The 18,966-nt window shown below is 30.9% G+C and overlaps 1 protein-coding gene across 1 annotated transcript; it reads right to left on the reverse strand.

Moving 5' to 3' along the window:
* Positions 1-2,021: 2,021 nt before the first annotated feature.
* On the reverse strand, positions 2,022-16,378 carry LOC100790298 (amino acid permease 8). Its single transcript, XM_003545551.5, has 7 exons — positions 16,245-16,378; positions 14,650-14,883; positions 14,460-14,553; positions 7,524-7,741; positions 6,092-6,225; positions 4,833-5,060; positions 2,022-2,491 (listed from the first exon to the last, which is right to left on the reverse strand). The coding sequence occupies exons 1-7, from the start codon at positions 16,318-16,320 to the stop codon at positions 2,069-2,071; spliced, it is 1,407 nt and encodes a 468-aa protein (XP_003545599.1). The 5' UTR covers positions 16,321-16,378; the 3' UTR covers positions 2,022-2,068.
* Positions 16,379-18,966: the final 2,588 nt, after the last annotated feature.

Consider the following 18,966-nt stretch of genomic DNA (forward strand, 5'->3'; position numbering starts at 1 on the left):
CCAAGGGGTGTAATCGATTACCAGGCTTGAAAACGAAGTCAGGAAACTAAGGGAGCCTCTCGTAATCGATTACCAGCCTGTGTAATCGATTACACAGAGGGATGGGTCACTGGTAATCGATTACCAGGTATGTGTAATCGATTACACAGTGCATTTTTGCATATTTCATGTCCTGAGGCTGTGTAATTCAAGTTTAGCCTCTGGTAATCGATTACCAAGGCTGTGTAATCGATTACCAGAGATGAAAAGCCTTAAGATACCCTTCTTACTTGCATGTAATGGTTTGTAGAAGTATTGTGTTGCGGCATGGTTAGATTCTTGTGAAAGAGTCTACCCCTTTCTTTTCTTTCTTGTAGATCGTGATGGCGGCGCAGCTAACCCATGATCAAGTGAGATGGAGTGTCTAGAGGGAGCTTGGGAGACCCTCGAAGGCAACACGAGGTGCTGATTTCGGGGCACGATTCGATTCACGGCTACTTCATTGGTGCATCCAGATGAACTGGCGCGTACGCTTCAGCGCACTGTAGAGTGGACAGTTCCATGGATTAGTTTTATATACTTTTGAGGGTGGGTGTATCTAGGACTCACTGTTAGGTTTACTCTTTTGTTTTTGTATGGGTAGACCTGATGTATAGGAATTTGATGATTGTATACATGTGGCTGAAGCCACCACTATGGACACCTTTGCTCTGGATGACACTATATTTTTTTGTAAAACTCCCATATTTTGGACAGCTTTAAATGATGAAAGCATTTATGATCAATCTTGTTATTTGAAAAGAAAGCATTAGCAACTTTATTTGTAAAAGAGTTTATTGACTGTATTTTATCCTTTTATTTTCACGTGACGACCTAAAGTAATGACTGGTATATTCTTCCTTTTGAAACAGCAAAATAATTTAGAGAATTATGAGCGGTAAGAAAGAAATGACTCCGAATAGAGTTGTGAACTGGCCATTCAGGACTTTATAGTGAGGATTTTCCTTCTAAACCTAGTTATGGTGAAAAGAGAAAGAAATGAAAAAGAAAAAGAAAAAAAAAATTACCATGGTTTTTGTTATTTAAATTATTACTATTAAACCAGTCATTAATTTAGGGACGCCACACCTTCCGAACATGACCTCTTAGAATGTGATTCATTTGTTGTGGTTCAAGCTTTTAGCTATGTTGATATAGCTCTGGAATCTTATAAATAGATGGGAAATTTTCTATAACTTACATCTAGCATGAATTTTAGAAATTTTCATATTTATAAGGAATGGAACTCTTGTGCTTACAACTTTTCATAATATTTTTAAAAAGCTTGCTATCATGAAGTTGTTATAATATGGATCACTTTAATTTTTATATAAAAAATTAATATTAATTGTGTTCTAAATTAAAATACACAATTTAAAAAGTAAGATTTTCTCTTTGTTTATCTTCTTAATTATATATTTTATAATTTTCTGTTTTTTCTTTAAATAGACATTTATAGTAGCATTAGTATAAAATTTCTCTCTCAACTTTCTCAAACTACTATTATGTTACTTTATCTATATATTTATATTCTTAATCACCAATCTCTTATATCCCATTTTTTTTATCACAATGTGTGAAATGAATTTTGATAAAAATAAATAAATATCAATAATTAAAAAATTATATAAAAATATAAATTATTTACTTTGATTTCAAAATATATTTTATATATTAAAAAACGTTTATTTATCATAAATATTAATTATATAAAAACAAACATTTATTACATGTCATTCACAAGTTAAACTACTAGTTTTATTTTTTTAAAGTTTGATGAATGAACTTAAAAAAAAAAAAAGACAGCTTCTCATCTTTTGTGTTTCCTCTCATTCTCTTTAATATCACTCTCTTCCTAATCCTTTCTAGATAATCTCTTTTAAGCAAAAATAAAAATGTAATTCGTTAAATAATTTTCCTTTAAGTTATTAATATTTTATTTTGAAGTTTTAACTTCAAAATAGCAATTAACCATATATTTTTTCTTTTCAGCTCCTTTTATTCTTAAGCATACTTTTAAAAGTTTTCACATGATACCACAACTCACTAGCTACTCTTTATACATGAAGAACTTGTATTTACGAAGAGCTTGATTCATTCCATGAATGGCAGCACATGCTATAGCCATTGACAATAACATGAAAACCAAGCTCAAGGTTTTAAGTCCTAGCCATCTCTTTGCTCCTCTTTTGATCTTCTTTCTTGCAATGTACATCTCCACCGGAAAATATATGGTTAATGGATAGAACCCCATGGCCCCCAAAAGGGCAAGCATCTCGTTAAAAAAAGGCATGGCCATCGCTAGGATAGTCACTAGCACCACAAATATGCTCCTCCAAACTAGCCTAAAGAAGCTAAGGCTAAACTTCATTTTCCCAATCCTAAAGGGGTATTTTCCATTAACAAAACTTGAGCTTGGCCACCTTTGGCTAGCGCATGTTTCAACTGCACTAAAAATGGGTTGGACAACAACCTGCATAATTTATTCATTCTTGATAAGTACTTATTAGAACAAGGAATTGACATTCAAAAGAAATAAAATGATAAAAAATTAAATAAATTTATTACATAAGAGTTTATATTACAAGTAGGGTTGGTTCCAACATTTTATTGGTCTATGGGAAAACAATATATGGAAAATATAGATATTAGGAGGTTCATAATAATTCATCTAATATATTCAATCAACTAAGTTAGACCCTTTTGATAATAAATAGAGACATTTTGTGTACAAATATGATAAATATATATTTCCTAAAAATACATACACACAATCTCATTAAAAGTAATATATTTTATTATATACAAAATATTTTCTCTATTCACAAATAATACAAATATATGAAATATCACATGTGAATAATCATCTTTTTTAGAATTTGTAATATTATTATCTTTAATACTTGAAAAAGTTAAAATTTAGGAATTAAAAGTATTTTCTCTATTTACGCTATAGTTGTTTGAATTTTTTGGACTTCCTCCCGGCATAAGTCCTCATATATTAAAATAAACTATACAATGGGTGCAGATCCTTGGACAACATGTCACTTTCACTCGTGGACATGATTGAATCTGACATCTTATGGGCTTATGATGAAACAATAGATATGTGCTCTTTGTGCACAAGTATGATATATATATAAAAGATCAAATGACTTATTTGGTCTTTTATTTTTTTTTTCATTATGGTCCTTAATTTTTTTTAAAAATTCATTTTGATCCTTTATATTTTAAAATTGATTCAAAATAGTCATTTTATTCATTTGAAGTTGATTCCATTAAGAAAATAAAGATATTGATGGTTAAAAATTGCCAAAAAATGTAAGATTTTTTTGTCTTCCTTCTCTTCTTTGTGTGTTCTTTCTTCAATCTTTGGTCCTTTATCTTTTTAAATTGATTCAAAATCATCATTCTATTTATTTGAAGTTGACACCATTAACAAAAAAAAGATATTGCAACTAATAACTAGCAAAAAATGTAAGTTTTTTTTATTCATCTTCCTTCTTGTCTTCAATCCTCCCTTCTCCTTCATTCATTCATTCTTCCTTCAATTCCCCCTTCTCCTTCCACCGTGTATCCCATCAATTTGAATCTAAATCAAATGAAGTGAAGGCTAAAAAAATTGAAATTATCATAAGAGATTGGAAAATCACAAGATTATCACCTAGCAACAAACACACTCCAAGGGGTAACAAACATATCATTGCTAGCCACCGTGTATTCCTTTTTTGATCCTTTCAACGACATCTCCATCACAATGCTACTCTTTCTATCACTAGACCTGCTACTGCTTGGGTGCAGATTTGCACGAAAGCACAACAGATTTGCATGCGACTTCCAACCCAGTGGATTTTGACAGAGGATTTGACATTGTCTAGAACACGAGGAAGGAATATCTACACCACATGTCACCCCAAACATGATGGACTCCAACGGAGGATCTGCACCCATTGTAGCAACAATCATGTGTCCTCGTTGAAAACCCCGCCCTTCAGGTCATGACCCCTCCATTGTCACACCATTTGGGAATTCAATCTTGCCTCTCTCATCATGCGTTCTGGTTCGAGTTTGGATATGAGGTTAGGGATGAGGTTTTGGAGAAGGAGAGAAAGGGCAAACAAAGTTGGATTTGTACGTTTGAAGTTGAGAGTAGTGATGTCATGTGTTATGTGTTCTCATTGCCATTTTTGTCTCTGGATCTACCACTAGGGGGTACCAACGGGATGGATGGATGGATAAGGGACGAGGAGAGAAGGAGAAGAGGAAGAGAAGAAAAAATAATTACATGTTATTCCTATTTTTAGATGTTAATATTTTTATTTTGTTAATGGCATCAATTTCAAATAGACAGAATGATATTTTGAATCCATTCAAAAAAATAAAATAAAATTAAAATAAATAAAAAAATTAAGAAAAAATAGGTCATTTGGTATATAAAAAATAAACACAATTTCATTGAAAATAATATGATATTACAAAGCCACTTCAATCATGGATTCTGGTTGCACATCAAAACAAGTCTAACTTGGCCCTGTTAGAGGATGCAATGTTCCTATAAGTTTATGAAACAACTACTAAATTCCATTTTTAATTTAAAAACTATGATTGTTTTTAGTCTTTTGATTTCAGTTTTGTCAAACTAAACCTATGTTCAACCTATTCTAACACTCACATTGCCTCTATATTACTGTGTTGGCAATTATAAAACTTCCATTTAATTTCAATCAAAAATAGATTTTCAAACACACCCTAAGCATAAATTTTGTCAACAAAATGTTTTGAATGTCACAATATGAAAAGCAATGTGTCTGAACCTGATATGCTCCAAGTAGGTGCACAACAATGAAGACATTGGCCAAGTCAATTAGCCAAAAAGGCTCTTTAAACCCAGAACTCAACAAGATGTTGCCAGGTGTTTCTGAGCCAAATGTAGCATAGCCAGAGCATGCACATACCAGGAAGAAAACTACCATGGTGGATATACTTATCTTGTTTGCCATCTTCATCACTTCATTTTCTGGTGGTAATGATCTTAAAGAATCCTGCTTTTCATGCTAAATTAGTGTAAAATCAAAATCATTTTAAGTGTAGGGGCAAGAAAAAAATGTTTCTAATAGTCAAGTTAAATTATTTATTAATTTTAAATTTTAGTCTCTATACGAAAAAGGTAAGTTTTAGTTCTATACATGCATAAAATTAACTTTTAGTCAACAACTACATTATTTAGTAGAATTAAAAATTAATGTTCCAGAAATATTATTGAACTTGAAATCTCCCTTGATGATATTCTTTAATGTCATTTTTAGTAACCTAATAGCATAAAACATTTTTTTAATGATAAATTTTAAAAATGATAAATTGTCAAAAAAAAAACTGTTCTGAACTATGACTTACCATTGTACAAGAGTAAAACATAAAATAAAGACAACCTAGAGATCAATTGATTAGTTTAACCTAAAAGAAATAAATTGGTAAGTTATTCATATTTTCCCTTCCATTCTATTTTCTTTCTTTTCTTCTGATCTAAACATAAGCGTTTCATTATCTAGAAGAAAGTGTAATATAATGGAGTTGATATCCGGTGCATCAATAACTTGAACCTACTGCAAACTATTTCATTCGGGTACTTTTCTAATTATTATATTTGGTTAAACTAGGTATCAAGAAACGTTTTTGGATTAAACATTTTATTGTCATCCATTCAATAATGCTAAGAGGCAATAAAAGGTAAGGGATTCAGGGCATTCACTTTATCTCCTTGCTTAGTAAAATTATGAAAGCATATGATCCGAAAAAAAGGTCAGGCATAAGTATTAAGACATACCAAACTTTGAACCATATGCCACTGAATTGATAATCATCTCATTTAAGAAAGAGTGCATATAATGATCGGATTATATTTGTACTAATTAAGAGACACGATCTCTTGGATCAGATGATTTGGGAACTTTGAAGCATGGGTACTTCTAAAATCATGCGGTACATGTACCGTGTACGTACCTGTGTATGGTACTTGTTGGGTACTCGTGGTATGTATCAAAAATATTTTTCAAAAAAAGTTGGGTGGACATACCTGAATATCAATAGCAATTAGAGAATAACCACTAGCAAGTGCAATGTTTCCCAGTGCAATGAGCATATTCCACAAGTTGTTTGCTGGACTCTGTATCTTGCTACCCCACATTAAATAAGTAGCCTTTCCTTTCCCTGCTTCAATCCATGGTTTCCCAAATATAAATACTCGTAAACCGTTACAAACAAAGCATATTTTAGCACCTAATATGAAGAAGGCCGTGTTTGCTGTTTAGTTGATTGTCACCCATTATATGTGTGCCAATATATGACTGAATGAGATAACAAAACAGTTTCCTTATAGTATGATATATTTTAGAGATGCACGGATATAAAAAAGATAAATAAATAAATAAATGTGAGAAAAAGGGCTTTGTTTGATTTTCATTTTCAATTTTTTGTTTTTTTAAAACCAATTCACACAGCTCACAAAAAAAATCTCATTCAAACCTTGTTAAGTTTTGAAAATTATTTCTAAGATAAATATTTTTAAAACAAAGAAAAAAACTAAGAGGTATTTTTCTGTTTTTTCTTTTACTTTCTACTAGTGTTATATTTAAGTACTCAGGAGACAAATTTTACTCATCAAACAAAGAAGACAAATTTTTAGAAAGATTTAAATATGTTTTAGGTCATTGTAAATTAACAAATTTCATGTCTAATAATTGAACACAAGTTGTTTTATTATAAAAGCATCTAATATTTAACTTCCTAATATTTCAATGCAGTTAGTAAGAAAAAACTCTCAAATTCAAAAATGATGTAAGACGTAGTAAAGAGTAAAAATAAATAATTTTTAATCAATTCCAAAAAGAAAATTGATATTTTCTCTATTCTCATGTAACTCAACATAGGGATTTCCATGAGATCTAGCAATTTTGAGTATCTTTCTCACTAGTTCAAAATTATATTAGAATATTTTAATCGACAAAGTGTTAATTAATGAGTTAAATAAATATTTCTCTCGTTATTTTCTAAGAGCAATATGTCTTTTTAGAACAAATAAAGTGTTTTTTAAAAAGCAATATCTTTTTTTTTCTCGATATAATTTAAAAGCAATGTCTTAAACTTATATATTTACGTGAGTGTGCATGAATATAAGTTTAAGCATAAGTAGAGGTAAGTTTGGACTAGTAATCATTTTTGGTCACGATACTCAAAAGCTGAAATTCATATGTAGAACTTTAATTAGACCAAAAAGAGATATATAGAACTTAAATTCCATGAATGAACGAGAGTTAATTAAATTGATAATAAAAAGAGAAAAAAAGAATATGAACTAGTTTTGCACTGATATATTTAATTATAAATCATTATATTTGATAAATTTATAATTTTAAAAGTTATTTCAATAATCATTTATATTTAGATGACCGTATAAAATAATATATCATGATTAGACAAAAAAAGTGAATGAAAATGAGGGAATTAACCTTGGATAACAGTAGCAATAGAGAGTCCAGCACCAATTGATGCGTAACCAAAAGACATGAGTGCAGCTATGATTGAGAGCCAAGATAGCTTGTCAAAATTGGGGACTTGAGACAAAATGATTTCTATAGTTCCAAAACCTATTATGTATGGATTAATCAGAAAACGGCACGAAGCTGCAGTTCCATTATGGTGGAAATAATTTATTTTTCTTATTGTCCTGAAATATGCAATAAATCAAGTTAGAATAATATAATTGAAGGCAAAAATAATACTAATTTTTTTAACGAGTTAAATTTTAATGATACAATTGAGGATCTAAATGAGCACAAGTTGTAACTTTTTCTATTGTTGAGATATTAATACTATTCATAAATGAAATAGTAAATTTCTAAAGAAAAATACATCATATACAAAAAAGCCACTAGATTTATTTTTGTGACCGTAATCTTTTTCCTTTTTGCGCATATTGTCTTTATTTAGAAAAAATTGATAATTAGTATAAATACCGTAATTTTATACTAACTGTATTATACATTACATTAATAAAAAATTTTGGCATTAAAAATATATCTTACATTGTGCTAAACAACAAAAGATTTCTTTTTACACTTGTACTAGTAGAACTATCTACCCTTTTGAATCATCTCATATAGATCATTGAGGGCATTTTCTTATGCTTCTATACATAGTTACAAGTACTTGTTGAGTGTATTGACTACTTCTCTCGTTTCCCTTGGGTATGATTGCGTGATTGTTGAAAGGACGATAATTGAAAGGACGATAACAAATACAAAGATTTCTTAATATTTTAGTGGAAAATAAGTACAACACAATTAAGAAAGTCAGGTCTAACAATGGTTGTGACTTGTGAATTCCTTCTTCATGACTTTTATTCATCCAAAGGCGTAAACAAACAAGTTGTGTGGAGACCTCACAATAAATAGAAGGGTGGAACAGAATTATCAACATATCTTAATGTTGCAAGAGCACTGTTGATGCGGTCAAATTTACCAATAGTTTATATGTCTTGTTTAATTTCTCATTAACAGGAACTCTTCTTCACGTGTTATTGGAGATAAAATTCCTTATGAGCTGCTGTTTGGAAAATTGAATTTTGATCCAAAGGTTAAAAACTAAAAAGTGTGTGATCTAGGTATAAATAACCAAGTGTTAAAGGTTATGTAACCTATGATTTACACACCAAGGAGTCTGTACTGTCAAGATATATATAATTTCATTAATTGACCTTTTTTTCCCCTATCAAGCTAATTCATCAAGAAAATCATGACAATGCTTGGACAATAATGTTGATCCACCTGGCTCACAACAAATGGGTGTAAAATATTAAGAGGAAATATAATGGGACTATATACTGAGAGATACAAATCTCACATGGTTGCAAAGGTTACACGGGTTAAGAGCCTCAATTACTTTCATATATACTTTCTCTCCTATGAAATAGTTGACTATTTTGTACAAATGGTCTTAGTTTTGTATCCTGTATCAAAGGATGATTCATCAACTCGATGAGAATAATGTTTCTTGCATACATAGGGAGTTACGAAATGTTACATGGAAATGCCTCCAGAATTTCAAGGTGTTCCTTCCTATAAGGTCTACAAGCTAAACAAGGCTATCTATGTTTTGTAAAGGCAACTAGAAACTGTTATGAACATCTCTTTACACTATTGGTACAACTTGGTTATAGACTCACTTGGGCCATTCCTTGTTCACCAAATAGCAAGAACAATCTTTCACAATTTTACTAGTTTATGTCAACATATTATGTTGGCAAGAAATTCCTTAAAGAGAGTTCCCGAAAATCAGTTAGTGAATATTGTTTTTACTTATGTGATTCCCTTATATGCTAGAGAGATAAAAAAAAAAAAAAAACAACACACCACAGGACCCTCTTCATTAGAGGAAGAGTACATAATATTTAGAGACACAAACTACATTTAAACCAATCTTTATCTTGTTGGCGGAAAATTGCAGCGAAAACGAAAAATAGAGTTTCAGGAGTTAGTTCAGAACTTCAAGTCCTGATGAACAGTGCCTCAGAAGTTGTGAAGAGCACAGAAGTTCTGAAGCAACTTCTGAGGTTCTGAACTCAAAAAATCTAAAAATGAAAACGAGAGAAAGATGGAGGTTGCAATCTATTTCATTGAGATTATTGAAAACAATGATTACAACAAGTATTTATAGCCTAAAGTTAAGTAACTAACTTTCCTAACTTCTAGGCCAAGTAACTGACAAACTAGTTACTCTAACAAACTTGTCCTAACTATACGATTAAGACTAACACATGAGTAATTATGGAATAATCTCAACACACCTCCCTAATCCATAATCTCTACACCAGTCAGACCCAGCTTCCTTCTGAGTTCTTCAAATCTGTCCAGCTTCAGAGCTTTTGTAAAACCATCTGCAAGCTGATCCTGAGTAGGGCAATACACCAATTCAATCCTCCCACTCATCACCTGTTCTCTTATGAAATGAAACCTTGTTTCAATATGTTTTGACCTTCCATGTGACACTGGATTCTTGGCTAGATTGATTGCAGATCTGTTATCAATTAACAACTTCTGAGGCTTCTGCAACTTACACTTCAACTCCAAGCATAATGATTCTAACCATACCAGCTGACAAGCTGCATAAGTTCCTGCAATGTACTCAGCCTCACATGATGATAATGTTGTCATTGGTTGCTTCTTTGATGACCAACATATGGCTACACCATTAAGCATGAACACATATCCAGATGTGCTTCTTCTGTCTACTCTGTCACCACACCAATCAGAGTCTGAGTAACCAATAAGATCCAGCTGATCCTCACCTCTGTTTGCAGGAAATACCAAACCATAGTTTGCAGTGCCCTTCACATATCTCAAAATCCTCTTGGCAGCTATCAGATGTGATTTTCTAGGCTCATTCATAAATCTACTGATGACACCTACTGCATAGCAAATGTCAGGTCTGCTATTGCATAAGTATCTGAGTGAACCTACCAGTTGTTTGTACATGGTTGCATCAACTTTCTCCTCTTCACTACATTCTTCCAGTTTTGAACTAGTTTCACAAGGATTTGAGATTGACTTACACTCAATCAACCCAAATCTGTCCAGTATCTCAAGCACATACTTCTGTTGATGCATGATCATCCCTTCCTTTGTCTTCACAAACTCCAGACCCAAGAAGTATGACAATTCACCTAGATCAGTCATCTCAAATTCTTGGTTTAGGGTAAGCTTGAATTCCTTTATTTCTTCAGGATCACTTCCTGTTATCAGCAAATCATCTACGTACAAACAGATGATCAACATTCTTGAATCCTTTGAATTCATCACATATACACCATATTCAACTGTACACTTCTTAAACCCCAGTTGAATTAGGAATTCATCAATCCTCTTATTCCAGGCTCTGGGTGCCTGCTTCAAACCATATAAGGCCTTATGCAACCTGTACACCATACCCTCCTTTCCAACTATCTCAAACCCTGGTGGTTGAGTTACAAACACTGTTTCTTCTAAAGGACCATTTAGGAATGCAGATTTCACATCTAAATGGTATAAAGGCCAATTCCTCAAGTTTGCTAGTGCCACTACCAGCCTCACTGTCTCATGTCTGGCTACAGGTGCAAATACTTCGTTATAATCAATTCCTTGCTTCTGAAGAAACCCTCTTGCAACCAGCCTTGCCTTGTGCTTTGACACACTTCCATCTGGATTCAATTTGGTTTTGAACACCCACTTCAGATCAATTGTTTTCTTATTCTCTGGTAGTTTTACTAGCTCCCAGGTCTGATTCTTCTCAATTGAACTGAGTTCTTCCATCATTGCCTTCTTCCAGACTTTGTTCTTCAAAGCATCTCTGTACTCAACAGGCTCAGCATCTGCTAACAATGCAAAATGAATGAGATCACCCTCATCACTCACTGCATTGTCCAGTGCTCTTTCACAATCATTCAGCCTCCTAGGAGCTTGTCTAATCCTCTGAGGCCTCACAGAAGCTTCATTCTCCTGTGGTACATTACCATCCACTTCATTATCACCTTCATCTTCTGATTCATCACTCGAATCAGGGTATATGAAGCCTTGTTGAATCTTACTGCTGTACACTGGTGTCACCTGCCATTTCCAGCTTTCAGATTCATTCACTATCACATCTCTGCTAATATGCACCTTCTGAGTTGTAGGATCATATAGCTTATAAGCACCAATTGGGTGGTAACCTATAAGTATCATGATCTCACTCTTATCCTCTAGCTTACTTCTTCTGACATCTGGCACATGCTTGTAACACAATGAGCCAAAAACTCTCAGATGCTGTACACTAGGCTTCCTTCCACACCAAGCTTCCTCTGGAACCTTCTCCAGCTTCTTTGTGGGACACTTATTGAGGATGTATGCAGCTGTGGTAACTGCTTCTCCCCAAAACTGATGTGGCAATTTCTTCTGCTTGATCATGCTTCTGGCCATGTCAAGTAAAGTTCTGTTTCTTCTCTCAGCAAGCCCATTATGTTGTGGTGTATATGGGGCTGTCACCTCATGCACAATACCCTGACTTGTGCAGAATGCTTCAAAATCTTTTGAAGTATATTCACCTCCACCATCTATTCTTAAGATTTTAATTGACTTATCACTCTCCTTCTCAATTAAAACCTTAAACCTCTTGAACACATCCAAAGCTTCACTCTTCAGCTTTAGAATATACAACCACAACATCCGAGTAAACTCATCTACAAAAGTGATAAAGTACTTGCTGCCACCTAAGGAGGGCACTTCAAAGGGACCACAGATGTCAGAGTGTACCACTTGTAATGCAGCACTGGCTCTCTTAGGTGCTTCAGTCACAAATGGTAGCCTACTCTGCTTGCTCTTCACACAAATTTCACAGATTTCCCTTCCAGCGTTCAACTTAGGCAGGCCATAAAATAAATCTTTAGAATTCAATTCACTCAGACTTCTAAAGTTTAGATGACCATACCTCATATGCCACAAAGCCTCAGTTTCTTCACTTGTAACTCCAGACATGCACATCATCTTATCACTGGAGATGCTGCACTTGTAGGTCCTGTTTTTTGACAGATTAGACTTCAGCACCAGATTCTTCTCTGCATCAAACAGTTTCAGTGAATCACCATCCATGGTTACTGAAAAACCCTTCTCCACCAGCTGACCTATGCTCATCAAGTTGCAATTCATTTCTGGAACATACAAGACTTTTTCAATTATCACCCTCTTCCCATCATTCCCTCTGATGACAATATTTCCAATTCCTTCAGCTGCAAGCTTTCTATTGTCAGCAAGCTTGATACTAGTTTTCTTGCTATTATCAAAGCTTGTTAACCATTCTCTATGTGCAGTCATATGATTGGAACATCCAGAATCAAGATACCATTCTTCATTCTGCACCTTATCTTCACAAGTTGTAGTCATCATCAACACAGTATGAGGATCTTTGCCCTGAGCCACATTAGCTTCTTCATTATTCTGCTGATCCTTCTTGAACCAACACTCATCAGCAAAATGTCCATACTTCTCACAGTTGTAGCACTGCACTTTACTCTTATCAAACTCCTTCTTCTTGTTATGAGCTCTGTCAGAGCCTCCTCTTTTAGAAGATTCAGCTTTGTCATCAGTCTTGGCCTTCCCATTATTAGACCAATTTCCTTTGCCTTTTCCCTTCTTCTTGGAGTTCTTTGAATTTTCTTCCTTCTTTGAAATTTGTGCTTGCAGTGCTTGTTGTACTGATCTCTCAGTACCTCTATCAATTACCATGAGCTCATGTGCTTCTAATGAACTCTGCAGCTCCTCAATCTTCATGGCTTTCACATCTTTTGCTTCTTGAATAGCTACAACTATGAAATCAAATTTAGAGGTCAAGGATCTTAATACCTTTTCCACCACCATTTGATCAGTAATGACTTCACCACAAGTCTGCATCTGGTTCACTAAAGATGTCAGTTTTGAGAAATAATCCCCAATTTTCTGACCTTCCTCCATCTGCATCATCTCATACTTCCTTCTGAATGACTGAAGCTTCACTTGCTTCACCTTTTCACCACCATCATGATATTTTCAAGAATATCCCATGCTTCTTTGGATCTTGTGGCCCTTTGCAATCTTCTCAAAATGATAAGAATCTACATTCTGCTGAATGTAAAACAGAGCCTTACAATCTTTCTTCTTTGCTTCTTTGAACATCAGTCTTTGTGCTTCAGTAGGATTCGCACCCAAATCCTCATAGCCATTCTGCACAAGATCACTCACTTCTTGCGCACCAAAGAGAGACTTCATCAAAGCACTCCACCTATCCCAGTTCTTTCCATCAAGAACCAAGATATTGGATAAAAACCACCGTTGTTATTCATTTTACTCGCCAAAGATCAAATCACACCTCACTCAGTGTTTTCCAATGTGTTTTCCCTTGATTTCAACCCAACGCTCTGGATACCAATTGTTGGCGGAAAATTGCAGCGAAAATGAAAAACAGAGTTTCAGGAGTTAGTTCAGAAGTTAGTTAAGAACTTCAAGTCCTGATGAACAGTGCCTCAGAAGTTGTGAAGAGCACAGAAGTTCTGAAGCAACTTCTGAGGTTCTGAACTCAAAAAATCTAAAAATGAAAACGAGAGAAAGATGGAGGTTGCAATCTATTTCATTGAGATTATTGAAAACAATGATTACAACAAGTATTTATAGCCTAAAGTTAAGTAACTAACTTTCCTAACTTCTAGGCCAAGTAACTGACAAACTAGTTACTCTAACAAACTTGTCCTAACTATACGGTTAAGACTAACACATGAGTAATTATGGATTAATCTCAACATATCTACTACTTTGTTTTAACTTAACTCTACATTGTACTATGCTAAATTACTGTTTTCTAGCATTATAAAAGCCACAAAAGTAACATGAAAACAGAGAACTTACACAACACTTATGGCAGTGGTTATTGTGTAGCCAATTGCTAATCCAACAAGGTTGCTGTACTGGACGAATGCACATACCATATGCATTTTACCACCTAATAGTTTGATGAATAAATTCCAACTAGAATTCAGTTTTGACTCGAAGTCAAATGGCATTACAGATCGTGACATGAAATTTGGCAGTTACATACCTAAGTTGCTTCTCACAGCTTCCATGTAAGCATAGTTCCTCTTGCCAGTGATAGGATCTGGTGATCTATAACAATCTGCTAGAAGATTTGAAGTATAGAGATTGACAATGGCAAAGAGCAACATTAAGGCTATGCCGATTATCCATCCCAATTGGGCCATGGCCCAGGCTAAAGACAGAACTCCAGCACCAATCACCGCAGTTATTATGTGTGCACTTGCTGTCCATGCTGTCCCTGCTTATATGTAATGTCATTAACTTACAATACACACCACATACAATACTCAACAACCATATATATGTTCACAAGTAAACATTTTATAATTTCATCATAAAATTTTAGACCTTTTAACTTTTTTATATTATTTTTCAACAATGTCCCTATATATATATATTAAGAGGATAAATTAATACTTACGTAACTAACCATAAAATAAATTGGTGGATAGTACAAATGTACAATAGTTGAAAAGTATGTGAATTTTTCATATTATAGGGCTATAGTCAATTCTTACTCCTAGCATTAATTTGTTATTGTGAGTAGTTGAAAATATGAAAAATTATAGGATAATTTATCATAGTTAAAAATGTTGTCTTTAAAGTTTAACTTCCTGGATCCTTTTTCATTGAGCACGTACAATATAGGGTATTAATTTGGTGCAGAAATTAATCCAATACAGAAGTAGGTATTTATTATTTTCTATATCTCAAGATAAGTGTTGTATTTAAAAAAACATTTCAAAATAAATGTTATGTTAATTTTTTAATATAATAATATTGATTATTCTTTTACTAATATATCACTTTAGTTTTTTTAATGTAATATTAATATTAAAATTAATTTTATATAGTTATTAATTTTTTCATTCATTTATTAATTTTTCTTATTACTTGTAAAAGAACCGATAATCGATAGTTATTTTGAGGCAGAAATTAATTATTTTTGTGTATCAAAATTATTGGGATATATCTCTATGATCCATTAATGCACAAGAAATAATGTCTCATTAATAAGGCTCTTAAATGATTCATTAATACTACTCCATTATGCCTCCATCCATTAATGCACGGGATAGAATCTTTAGTTTCAGTGTATAAAATGAGAAGAGAAAAAAAAAAGTGCTGTTTTGAGGATAAAAGTATTTTTAACCTTTTCCAACTGTAAGCGAAGATGTTTTGTTTTAACTTTTTTTTAAAATTAAATTTCTAATATCTTAAGCAACTATAAAATAAAGGTATTTCAAATTAATATACATTCACACAACTACAATTCTGTAGGTCTCATCCTACTTTCTTAACTAATTTGCCAATATCAAACCAAAATGAACGGGCTTTCTTAATTTTTAGAATTTACATTGATGCATATATTCTTTTAAAAAAATTAAAACTAAAAAGAGTGTTTAAAAGATACACTGAAGCCAAAACAATGCCAAAGGAGAACAGAGAATCATATGCAGATAATTTCGAGAGAGTAAAATAAATAGTGAAAAGGAGATTAAGAGAACTAACACTAAATGATGCTCATTTTAATTTAAAACTAAAATATGCACATGAAAAGGAATGTAAAAAAGATTTAAATTAAGAAAAGGATCGAACCTCTTCTTTTGGGTTTGCCATCATCATCCAGAAGTGAACCCACACCTTCAATTACCGACACCTCCTGTACCGCCATCACCTCCTTTTCCAAAATTTTCTTGCAACTAATGAGATGCCTCCAAAGTCTAGAAGCAAACTTAAAGTCAAAACAATAATTAAATACTGGGGTGACGGTTACTTATGGTTATATTTAAACATTTTATTATTATTATTATTATTTTACATTTAAATTTAGTTTCATTTCCAAATATAAAAACGCTTTTTCTTTGCAAAATATAACTAAAAGTTTGACTAATAAGATTATGTTATAGAAAATTAGTTGGTAGTTAGAAGTTAAAAAATTAATTTATTAAATTATTAGTGTTTATAGTAAAATTAGTTGTTGAAATAATTAAAAATGTAAAATAAAAAAAAATAAAAAAATTATGATTTATATTAAATAGATAACTAAAAAATTGAATAAATATATTGAGGACAAAAATAATAAAAACTATAAAAAAAAATTTAGACACTATCATTTTAAAAATAAATAAAAACTAATAAAAAAACTTATTTACTAAACAATTAATTAAATTTTTTAACGAGCTAAAATACCTTATTAAATATAATCATAATTTAATAAGTTAATTTTTCATCTATTATTTAACTTTTCATTTAATCTTGACAAACATAACCTAAGAAACTATTAAAAATTTTATTTACTGAACAATCAAATAAAATTTGTAACTAATAAAAAAAATAAAAAATAATTAAAATATATTGCTGAACATAATTTAAAATTATAATATCATTATTACTTGCAAAATTCAGAGTTTAATTTTAAAATGTTTTGAATATAATTAAATATACTTATATTTTTAACTAATTACCGTATAATTTTTAAAATAATTATTATAACAATTAATACTAATAATTTAATAATATGACAATTTATGATTGGATAAGACTAGTGTAAAAAAAAAATTATACTATCAATATATTCTAATTAAATGTAAGAACTTAACTCCTATACTGATATTTTTCTTACCGTTCCTATAATGATACTATATAATTAAATGGCACATACCATAATAATTTTATACTTACACTGTATTATATTTAAAATACTATTATTTTGAGTTTAAATTTGTTTTCTAATGGATATTAGAAGATTTAAATGTAATTTTAATCCTTTATTTTATATTTAATTTATAATTTTGTTTTTGCTATTTTATAATAGAGTCATTTGGTACTTCTATTTTAAAAAATTCTCAATTTTGATTTTTCTATTTATAAATAGAGACATTTTAACTTTTTGTTTTAGAAAATATGTAATTTTAATGAAATTTTTAATTTTATTTATCATACTTTAAAAAATATATTTTAGGTTCAAGATTCAATTAAAAAAAGCACACACAAAAGATTGGATTAAAATTTATAATTTTTTAAAATAGAACAACAAATGTCTCTATATTAAAATAGATGAACATTTTTTTAAAATAGAAGGATTAAATAAGGTATCAAAATTAATGATGGACTAAAATAAATAAAAAATCAAATGTACATTTAAATTGAAAATTTTAAATGAGGGGAATGCACGTCCTCTTGCATAGATAGGGAACACCAATCTCAACAAAAATTTATAATGGAATTTACATATTGCCTACCAGCACTAAAAATATAAGAATTAAACCCAATTAAGTTACAACTAACGTGAGAGTGAAAGACTCAACTAAATGTAATCAACTGCTTTTGAGTTTAAATTTGGTACCATATTAATATAAAATATTACTTTTAATAATTTTCTAATACATGATTAGATGTTAAAAAAATTAAAACTTAAAATTGCGTAAAAAAACTAATTCTTTCTATTACAAGATTGATTGTAAAAACTAGAAAACCATTCCCCTGTTAAGACAAATAAATATTTTTACTTTTTTAAAATATGATGAATTTTAATTTCAATCATTCAATATTTTTTTGTTAGTTCTTGATATTCATAAATTTAATTAATTTTTTTAAAAAAAATTTATCATGATTAGTAATAGTGTTATTTCCATCTAAAAATGTAAAATAATATGTGACGTGGCAGTTTAAATACATGTCATATCATCAACATATAATCAATAAATGAATTTTTAAAATTTATAAGAACGAAAAAGTAAAGATATTTTAAAAGTAAAACCAAAATTTAATATATTTTTGCAGCACTAACAAAATATATATATTGAAATCCCTATAATATATATATATATATATATATATATATATATATATATATATATATATATATATATACACACATTTGTCACGACCAAAAAATTATAACTACCGCAAAAGAATTGTTTTTATTTTTATATTTACTAACAGTTTTAAAACACTAACTAGTGAGATTTTTCTTTTAGCTGTTTGATTAGGTATTTAACTTAGTTTATAAATTTTTTACTAGTTGAAAAAATTTAATTGATTATTTAGTAAATAATTTTTTAATAGCTTTTAACAATGTTAGTTTAAGTAACGGTTCTTTAGAATTTTATATTCTATTTTTAACTTCTTCTTTTTTATATTTATTCTCTATGTATCCCTTAATATTTATTAAATTTCATTTTTTGTAAATTTTATTTTTAATCTTTTATATATAAGATAAGAGGTTATTATATATTTTTATCCTCTTCCACTCATAAAGCAGAATTTTATTATTATTATTATTATTATTATTATTATTATTATTATTATTATTTAA

Source organism: Glycine max, chromosome 14 (genome assembly GCF_000004515.6).
Source record: "Glycine max cultivar Williams 82 chromosome 14, Glycine_max_v4.0, whole genome shotgun sequence".
In the NCBI taxonomy this organism is placed as follows: Eukaryota; Viridiplantae; Streptophyta; class Magnoliopsida; order Fabales; family Fabaceae; genus Glycine; species Glycine max.

Bases quoted from the DNA above. Each gene is read 5' to 3' on its own strand.
- LOC100790298 (XM_003545551.5), bottom strand. From the start codon at position 16,320: ATGGCGGTACAGGAGGTGTCGGTAATTGAAGGTGTGGGTTCACTTCTG. The intron at 7,742-14,459 runs GTAAGTTCTCTG...TGCATATTTCAG, and splicing joins ACCACTGCCATAAGTGTTGT to GACAATAAGAAAAATAAATT. The intron at 2,492-4,832 runs GTTCAGACACAT...TAAATTATGCAG, and splicing joins ACCTACTTGGAGCATATCAG to GTTGTTGTCCAACCCATTTT.